The sequence below is a fragment of the Oculina patagonica genome, chromosome 7 (genome assembly GCF_052425735.1).
Source record: "Oculina patagonica isolate OP01 chromosome 7, crgOcupat, whole genome shotgun sequence".
NCBI lineage: Eukaryota > Metazoa > Cnidaria > Anthozoa > Scleractinia > Oculinidae > Oculina > Oculina patagonica.
Window position 1 is genome coordinate 32,094,050 of NC_135764.1, and position 10,058 is coordinate 32,104,107.

Below are 10,058 nucleotides of genomic sequence, written 5' to 3' on the forward strand. Positions count from 1 at the left end.
TTCATCTAGCCCATATTCTAGTTCTTGGAGGACCTTTAAATAGCAATTTTATTACAAAATAACATTTTTAAAATCCTTTTATGTTAACAATCCCCTTGAAAGGTAGATTTTTTGGAAAAATTTTCCAGTTTTTGAAGAATGATTGCCTATCGGTCAAATATTGTTGACGAAAATATCGTAACCCACGTTTATTCAAATACAGTTTTTTTTAACTACTTAAAATCAAGTTTACTTACTACCGTCTATCTTATATTTTTATTTGTATTTATACTGAAAGAAAAGTAATTTTTCCCAGGTTTATGCGTTTAAAGCTGTACATTCAAGTTATTTTTCGGTCAGTGTTGCAAGAGAGGCGGTGAGAACAAATATGAAGAATTTCTGCTAATAACGTCACTACCTTTTGTTCAAAATGTCGCCTTCTGCCGCGAGCCAACTGCATGCTAATTGTATATATAATAAATTCAGTTTTATCGAAATTGGTAGACTTGCCACTAGTCAGCCGATCTTATGGGAGACGAAGTCGCGATAGCGAGCTTTGAGAACTCACTGGTCTACGAAATAGGTCGCCGCGAAGTTTAGCTTCTTGAGTGGCAGAATTCACTATTGACACTATTTGTGTTTTTAAATTACCGAAGGTGTACCTTACTGTACTAATTATGAAATGTTTATTTATAAATATGGCTACGCCAAGAAAAAGAAATAAAGACATACGTATCTGTATTGATTATGGGTCAAAATGGTACCACACGGACAAAGGGTGTAGATAACGTCAACCGCAATTCAATATTCATCGCCTTTTTATTTGCATAAGGCCTTCCCAATAAAATGTTTCGTTTCTCATCGCTCGGCCGACCCATTTTTTTCGAAAAGTAAAAAAAAAAATTCCAGATTCACTAATCAAAGAAGCAAGTACTTCATTTTACAAGCACACGATCTTGTTTTAACAACAACAATTGGTATGATGTGATGTCTTTGTCTTAACATCGATACTACGTTATTTAAAGACTGTTAAGGAATAACGAACGAAAATACCACGTTTTCGAGTTGACTTTGTAATCAGGCTTTTTTACTTAGCAGCCCGGCCTTTTCTGGAACCCAGAACCCTTCAAGTGTTCATTCTTTTTTTTTTTTTTTTTTGGCCCGACCGACCGACCCACCATCACAAGAGATGGGGCGATGGGAAACGAAACATTTTATTGGAATGGCCAACTCAAATAAAAGATTCACAGACAGGAGTAGAAAGAAGGAGTTCACTGCCGAGCAACTTGTCAATGTGGAATCTTTAATGGAAGTCAAAGCATTTTTAGAAGTTTTGTGGAGCTGAGGGACAAATTAGAGAGGCTCTTTTGCAACTGCCTGGCTTTCTTTTTCGAATTTCTCGTGGTATCTATCTTGGGTCGAACACACTCCCCTAATCTCTGATTATAGGGAATAAATAATAATAATGATTGATGTGTGGAGAGAAAGAAAAAAAAAGAAAAAAATTACTACTAGGCGATAAAGTTAATGCAATACTGAAACTTCCCAAGTCTGTCTCTATTATAAAGACGCAAAATATGATGAGATGATTGAACTCTTTTAGGGTAAAGGTAAGTCCAAAATTGTAGCAAGTTAGTCGGTGTTATCAGCGCGATCTAGCTATAGGATGGCTGCCCAATCTCGTTAGCCAATGATGGTTATTTTGGGCAGCCATGCACTTCATTTTATTTTTCTTCTTCTTTGTATTGTAAATTTAATTTAATTTAGGGTGCAAATAAAGTGTGGTTGTTGTTGTCGATCTAATGCGTTTCTAGAGAGCTCGGCAACACAATAATCGATGCGAGGGGAAATAAACAAAATAAAGTGCACAGATCGAGCCGTCCGATAAATTAAAAATAAACCTGCACCCAAAGTCTCGGATTTCTAGCTAAACACCAAACATAAAAAAACACCCTAAGAAATATTTCAGTTATCGGATTTACCTGACTGAAAAAAGCAAAAAGAGTCTAATGTCCACTCTCTGTAAAACAAGAAAATCGTTCTTTATAGCATGCTGAGTCCTTTTGTTTTCCATATACCATGTTGAGATGACTTTGCAATATTGCGTATTCCTTTAAAGACAAAAATGCCACACTGCCAACATCAGTTAAAGATGCTCTATGTTAAACCAAAAATAGCTACGGGTAAATAAAATAGGAAAGCATAGAAATAATTTTTCCAAAAAAAAAAACCTTTTTTCCTTATTTTCCTTAAAACATTTTGGATTCTTGAAGTAGTAAACTTTAAGAGGAAATCCATTTCTACATTAGTGTGCATATTACGCTTTTAATCTTATCTTTTACAACTCAGTATTAAACTAAACTGAACTTTCTCGAATCTGATAACCTTATTTTTAAACCCTATTGCCTTATTTTTAAACAAACAGGTCCTATTTTAGGCGCTTTTCAGCGTTAGCGCGCGAAGTGTCTATATCCTTTTTAAAACGCACAGTTGACGTGTCATGCGTTATGAACAGAAAAAGCCATTTACGCGCGCCTTGACAGCTGCGCTTCGTTATAGTTCCTTTTCTCCTGGATTTTGAAACACTGATTTTATTTTCAATAACCTAAGCTTTGGTTTTTTAAATATTGTTATAGTATAATAACTGGTAACAGGATCGTGTCGTCCAATTTGGCAATTTGGTGAAAGTCCCATCTGACTCAGCCTGAGCTCACAGCATCCCAGACTGTGTAGATGAAAAAAGCGAGGAATTTCGATCTTCATGTAACACGAAAGCATGAGGCCCAAGTATAATGCCACGTACAATTCAACTCGTAGCACTTATAAAGATCACAAATTCCTCGAGGTTTTTTTGGTTTAGAGCGACTGGGCTAGTGAGTTCCATTTCTGCCCGCCCGTGAGTAAAGCGAGGAGGCATGAGATAGCGTTTGAAAATAAACTTTGCCGTTGCTTTTGTTGAGGTCTGTATATCATGTTTGGTTCATAAAAATTTGCAACTAGTTCCTGCCAATCAGAGCAAATGTGCTGTTTAATTAACTTATCGGAAGCGCGCAAAACTATAACTAATTACAATGTAAAAAGCGCTTGGCTCCGGTTACATGTTTCGCAGGCAAGAGGACTGAATATACTGTTTATTTTATCCCACGCTTAAACTTCACTTTCCAATTTTCCTGTAGTCGACACTGAATTATTCTGTTCTGTCCCCTGAGAGGGTGGGCGTTTCCTTTTTAAAGAGAGAATGCATATTGGAGTGTCCTTTGATTCCTCAATGGCTATCAATGGACATTTTAACCGATTGAAACTTGAGTTTCGATATAACGATTCAGACTTTTCTTGCTCAACACTTTCCTTGGTAATTAACGATTTTCTCGCCTCCTCATTGGTTGAAAATCCTCGGATTCTTTCGGTGTCGCTGAAGCCTGGTGCTTTCACGTTGTCAACAAGTTTATTCAGAGCAGAGTCTGACACAGCCTTCGTGTTAAGTCTTCTAACGCGTCCCCATTTAGAGCGCATTAATTTCTCCGCTCTCTTTTCCGTAGCTTCCAGTCTTATGTCTCTATCAAGAGTGTTTTCTTTGCATGCTTGAACGTCATTAACAACAGTTGCAAGGCCATTGACGGTTCTTTCATCAACGTGTTCTTCTGTTATTGTCCCGCAAGTCTGCACACACTTATTTTCTTTCAAAATGCAAGAGCTTCCCATCATGTCGGATGTAATGGCGGAGCTTCGTCGGCTTGCCTTGAAGGTATACCGAGCAGTCAGAGCCCTAAATACGGCCATTTGGTTCAACCCTGGACGAAAAAGTATAATGTACAACTTTGGGCCAAATATCAGGGACAAGATGGCAAAGTTTGATGCTAGAATTGCGAAGCAGTTGATGATAACATTGTGCTGCCCGTCAGGAGTGCCATAAAATGCACCAACAAATGTCAACCAAACAAAGTTAAATACGAACATGGCAAAACTAATGAACTTCGCTTCGTTGTAATTCTGAGGCAGTTTTCTTGACTTGAAAGCCACAAACGTACAAAGCAAGCTCAGGAATATGATGAACGCATTTGAAATGATTTGTCCCACACTTGTTCTTGTATCACACATCAATAAACTCTCCTTTATAGTGAGCCGGTGAGCAGTGACCAGCGGTGGACTTGACAGTAGCCATGCGAAACATAGTAGAAGCTCAATAACAGTGAAAAACAATGCAAGCATTATTTGGGTTCTGTTATATAGAAACATGCGTAAGTATTTCTTTAAAAATTTGGACTGATTTTTTGGTGACACCTTGCTATATCTGAAAATGACGATAGTGCGGTTAATTCTAGCTAAAACTATCGACAACGAAAATGCAAAACTTGTTCCAAAGAGAATAACCTGCATTTTGCAACCGCTGTCCGTAGGTTTTCCGATGTACGCCAAAGGAATCAAAAATCCCATCATTAATCCGAACAATAGCAGAAAGCTTATCTCTCTGTTTGCAGCCTTAACGATGGGAGTTTCTTTGTGGCGTAAAAATATACCAACAGTAGTAAAACACGCCAACTCACAAAGAATCACTGTACCAGTTAGAACCCAGGCCCACGAGCTGTCCCAGCGAAGAAACCTTGTTGGAATAACAATACACTTGGTTTTGTTGTCGTTTGGGATTTCGTCCGAGTGGCACTGAGTACAAGTGGAGACGCCGGACGCATCGCTGATGCTACCAGTAGGGCAGGGTTTGCATTCCCAGCAACATATGGGATTCATGACTACTTTAAAAGTACCTGGAGGACACTTCAAGCTGCAGCGGCCATTAGGAGGTGACGTGACTCCTCCTGGCCAGTGGATTGCGTGACTGTCTATTGTTAACGACTCTGTTTTGCCGTCGTATTCGCCAATCTTTAGAAACGATGTGTTAAGTCCATCTTTTCCGTGATTTTGAAGGTTGATAATATCATAGCGTCCCAAACTGTTACCATTCTTGTCAAATGAAACAGTTCGATTGGTCACGCTGGTGAACGTTATATTAAAGATGAGTGACAAAACTGAGGAAGGCGTGACTCTGTTGATGCAAGCTTTCTTGCGTGACGTTTCTCCGCTCGTTTTTGTAACACTGTCAGATTGACAGATTTTTCGAACGGAATAAACAACGGAGAGTACTGCATCCACCACGTAGGACACACGAGAAAAAATCGCATCTGTTTTCAGGAGCTTATCGCCAAGTAGTTCTTTTCCGGTGCAGTTTTTCATCGTGAGCGTAGAGCGATCTTCGTCTGTTGAAGATGTCAAATTCTTCTCGGAAATGCTACATTGAAATATGCTTTCCCAGAACTCATTAAACCAGGAATTGTGATTATTGTTGAACGGGTTTAACTTGTAAAAGTATTTCATAAAGTCAGGCACAACTGTCGGTTGATTGATTATTCGGAACATGCCGTCGACAATCTTCGCGTTATCTTCGGCAATTTTCGGCGAGTCCGCCCAAGAATCGCTACCAATCCAAATCTTTTGAGTTAGTTTTTGCCGTGCAGCTTCATGAAGTATATCAGCAGCTTCACTTTCGGAAGTAAAGAGTAAAATAACTTCAATGTTTTTGTTCTGGTGAAGTTTACATACTGTTTTTCTTATGGTCTCCGCGGTAGGGTTATACGGTATCAAAATATCAATCGCTAAACAAACTCCACACTTTTTAGCTTCGTTTTTGAATGTTTCTGCTAAAGGTCGACCGTAAATGTCATCAGAGGCTAGCAGTGCCACATAATTCCATCCAAAGTGCGACACGATTTTCGCGATGGCTCTTCCTTGATGCGAATCCGGGGGGACAGTCCTCAAGAATGTTGGATAACGATTTTTGTTGCTGAGAAGTCGTGAAGTCGATGCATAGCCGATTTGCGGCACTCTGAACATACTTAGAATGTTATTTACTGCCGACGAGATGACACTATTTCCAGCGCCCAAAACTGCAACTGGATTTTTATTGGCGGTTGTAGAGTTGGAGTTTCGTTCATTTAACACTCTCCTTCCGTTTACAAAATCCAGAGATGCTTTCAAGGCAGTTAACACTTTGCTGCAAGTGTCACGAATATCGTAGCCCAGTGAAATGTCATACGGAAGTAGGTTATTTTCGTTGACATACTTCACAGCGTAAACCATGGCTTCGGTTAAAACGACTCCTTCCTTGAATAACGGTGTACAAGAATCATCGTCCATGGCTGACTTGTGAACTGGAAATAGCCCGCCTAACATAATATCCGCAGATTTAAAAACCTTTCCTTGACTCGAGCTTGCAACTTGTTGAGGTCGTAAAAACAGGTGCAACATGATAAGCAAATAATAAAAAGTGTGAAAATCGAACTTGAATAAAATATTCAAGTTTTGCATGTTGTTGTTTGCAGCAGCATATAGCAGGATGTAGAATCAGTATTCAGTATAAAATTTCGAATGCAAGGGAACACACGCAAATTGGACTCGGTGAAATCCGGGAATTGTGAAGGATACAGTAAGCAATTGCAAACGAAGAAATTAGTAGGCCATCACCTTTTTAAGATATTTGTTCGCTGGAGTTAACGTTTTGTGATCCAATTCTCATTTCGTCATATGCTGGTCCAGTTTAGTTCGCCCAACGAATTGTCTGAACGCCCAAATTCAAAACAAACTCGGTGAAGATTCGAAACACTGGCCACTCACAATACCCTGACATATTGTTTTCATGTTTAAATTAAAACTTCAAAGTTGTGATTTAATTAAATCAGCCCTGCTGGGACCCTCTACAGTTGGAAGGGAACCATATTTTAACAAGTTCTTTAAGTACTCCAAATGCAAAACAATAAATCTGACGCTTCGCGCCACGCAGTATTTCTTTGCTACAATACACGTCAATCCCGGAAATTCACTTACAAGGCAAATAAAAGTGATTGAAGTTTACCAAATGATAAGATTAGCAGATCAGTAGACAAACAATCACAATATTTGATTAAAAAAAGGTTTGACAAATTATCGTTTTCAATTCAGGAGGAATCTGTTAGTTAATAATGGTCAAAGTTTGGTTTCGTGCCAATGAATAACCTACGCAAAGTCAGCAAGATTTCTTCTTAATAATTAAGTTGAACGGACCGACTGCGTTTGTACAGGCGAACAAAATAATCCAATCCTCTATGATACACAAATTTTGTTCACAATGAAAAATTTAACAAAGGTTAAAGTTGTTTTGGAGTTTCCTTTGATAAGCTAGTTTGCAGCTGAAGAATAGAAGAATTATTTGCGCTCGAGCCTGGTGGTTTTTCTCCGAGGTTTTTCTCAAGTAGAATATAATAAGAAGTAAAAAATTACAAAAGTATCCATGGATAACATACAATAGTGCTTGTAAAGAATCGCCCTTTTCACGATCAGAGCCACTGAGAACAGCCTTTAATTTGGCAGAAAACCGAACAATGAGTAATTGTATCAAGCAGCTTGAAGCTCGACACACGCCGCGCCAATTTCCACTCACACTGGTCAAAAACAGCCTGTTTTTCAGACGTTCTCTGGTCAACAAGCTAGGTAAAAAACAAAATGACTTGAAAAAGCTGACGAGAGGACAACAATGAACTTTTCTCAATACCGATTTTAATTGGTTTCGTCAAATTTGTTTTAAGGAACACTGGAGTCAGTCACGGTAACCTGCGATCAGGCGTTCTTTTGTTTTTTTCGCAGGTTACTGAAGAGGCCGAGATTTTTGAGCGCTATTTCGGGCGTAAGATGTAGTTTTTTAACGCATTCGATGTTTTTTTTGCAATTTCGTGCACGTGGAAAACAAAATTATTTACTTTAGCCCTTCTATGACATAGAAGATAATCTTTTTCGAACTGCTTGAGAGGAGCGGCGTTGGTCAACAAAATGTCAAGAAACGCCTAAACCTGATATTCCAGCAGTTTGTTCCATGTTTTAGTTAACCTTAGCAAGAATCAGTCTTCAACAGGATTCGTTAAACCCATAACATTGCGATGTTGGTGCAAACTGGAGTTTGAAATAACTGACAGAACCTTTTTATTAGTTAACTGAACATATGTAATTTTTCAGGTAATCATCAGGGAACAGTGTAGTTTTGTAATGCAGTTGTTTAATGTAGTGCTTAGAATGTCTGAAAACAAGTAGCCGTGGATCTTGATCGAGGTTTTCAAAGATTCGGGGGGTGGGGTGGAAAGGGGTGACGGATATACTGAAGGGTCCTTCTTTGTTCGATAAAGCAAAGTGCCCGGTGTGAAAGTGGCCCTTTCTTGCACCAATAAGGGGCAGTAGGGAGAGGGGATGTATCCTTATATATTTTCAGGCTTAAGGGTGGGGGACCTCTCCAAATAATCCGCCAATATCAATGGAGCTTTATTTAACTGACAACTAAGGAAATATATATCAATATAGTTTTATTTGATTGAGATCACCGAGTGGAGTTGTATTCTGGATCATTTACAGTTTAATTGCGATGTCTGCCGAGCAGTACACTAGGATCATCACCGAGCAGGCGGGGCCATAAACAGCTACAATCCACTGGCACGCTATTGAGTTTGGCTATCTGATGCACGATACACCGACCACTTTTTCTTTTCGCGGGATCGTATACGATAAAATATCTGCTCGTCTTAGTCTCTTGACAGTCCATTATACCCAGACAATGCTGGCCGCGTGAAGCCTGGGATGTCTTATTACTTTTTTGACAGGATACCGTCCGAAATGTTCTGGGAAGGATAATGGCATTTTCTGAAAAGCGCCCCTTGAACGCGTCCTTGGACTGGAATCGAGACTCCTTGGCCGCGCACAGTCGAACGTGGTCTGGAAACAAGCGCTTTGTCTGTTCTTCAGTGGGGAGGCTTTTTCCGCGAAGGTCTAGTATTAAAAAGAAAAGCTATTTCAAAACCTGTTTTTGCTTTATTTAAGGTTAAAATTGAAAGAAATAGTAACAATAATGTAAGACCATGTAACCTTGACGAACAGTTCAAGATAGTGGAGGCGTGAAATGGCAACAAAGAGGAAGCCTCAAGCCATGCGGCCCATACTACCTAGAGCTTATCCCAGTTTCTGTAGCATTAAGCAGCTAGGAATATTTCTATTCCCCCTGGATGGGATGCTTGTCCATCGCAGGGTACCCCCAGCATTATATCGCCGGTACCCATTTATACACCTGGATGGAGAGAGGCACTATGATAGTTAAGTGTCTTGCCCAAGAACACAGCACAGCGACCCCGGCCAGGGCTCGAACCCGGACTGCTCGATCCGGAGTCCGGCGCACTAACCATTAAGCCACTGCGCTTCCTTAAAGCAAAACAAAGGCTACTTGAAATTACGGTCTTACAGATAGGAAGGTGAAACTCACCTAAGTCCTTCATGTCTGCCTCATGAATTATCACTTCGTTGATCATTTTTTGTTGGGAACCGGCAGGAGAGCCGCGGGAGACTGGGCATAACAGTAGTGCGAGGCAGAAAAGAAGGAAGGTCGACATCTGTGAACGCAACATTACATTAAAATTACATTACAATAAAATTACAGCACAGGTACCCCAAGCTCAAAATGTGAGCGCGTAACCTTCGAAATATAAGGATTTGTATAGGGGAATAACGATTGTTTCTGTAACCTATGAATATGGAGCGATTTCGAGCTTGGGCTACCTGTGGTAACAGGGCGAAAACAGACAATAAACACTAATACTGCGAGAGCAGTTGGTTTTAATAGATTGTTACGCAGATTATTCCTACGATCACTCGCTTTTTATTTACAATGACGGTGGAGTGAACCACCGGAAAAAAAAACAAGAAACAAAGCAATCGAGTGGCGTACATTTGGGGATTAAAAATCAGCAATTTGTCAGGTAACGGAGAAATTTTCACCCAGTGAACCGCTCACAGCTACACTTATCTGAATCGATTGTCGTATATTTTACACTTGATACTTGGCACTTAATGGTGGAAAATGAAAAAAATCATTTTTTGTCGACTCGGCCCGTTCAATGATAGAAAACTGTAATTTGGAAATTTTAACTTGAGATCGTCTTGTTAGTCAAAATATTTAATAATTACCTTGGAAGTTGAAAGTATAAACCAAAACTCTAGCAACTAATTTTCGGTGGTACATA

The 10,058-nt window shown here is 39.6% G+C and overlaps 2 protein-coding genes across 2 annotated transcripts; both read right to left on the minus strand.

Annotated features, from left to right (window-relative positions):
- Positions 1-2,942: 2,942 nt before the first annotated feature.
- Positions 2,943-6,336, minus strand: LOC144660360 (metabotropic glutamate receptor 3-like). The gene has a single exon (XM_078520965.1). It carries the CDS (start codon positions 6,334-6,336, stop codon positions 3,127-3,129), a length of 3,210 nt encoding a protein of 1,069 aa, XP_078377091.1. The 3' UTR covers positions 2,943-3,126.
- A 2,050-nt stretch (positions 6,337-8,386) lies between these two features.
- LOC144660049 (uncharacterized) lies at positions 8,387-9,394 on the minus strand. The gene is made up of 2 exons (XM_078520608.1): positions 9,302-9,394; positions 8,387-8,814 (listed from the first exon to the last, which is right to left on the minus strand). Exons 1-2 carry the CDS (start codon positions 9,345-9,347, stop codon positions 8,405-8,407), a joined length of 456 nt encoding a protein of 151 aa, XP_078376734.1. The 5' UTR covers positions 9,348-9,394; the 3' UTR covers positions 8,387-8,404.
- Between the last annotated feature and the right edge of the window lie 664 nt (positions 9,395-10,058).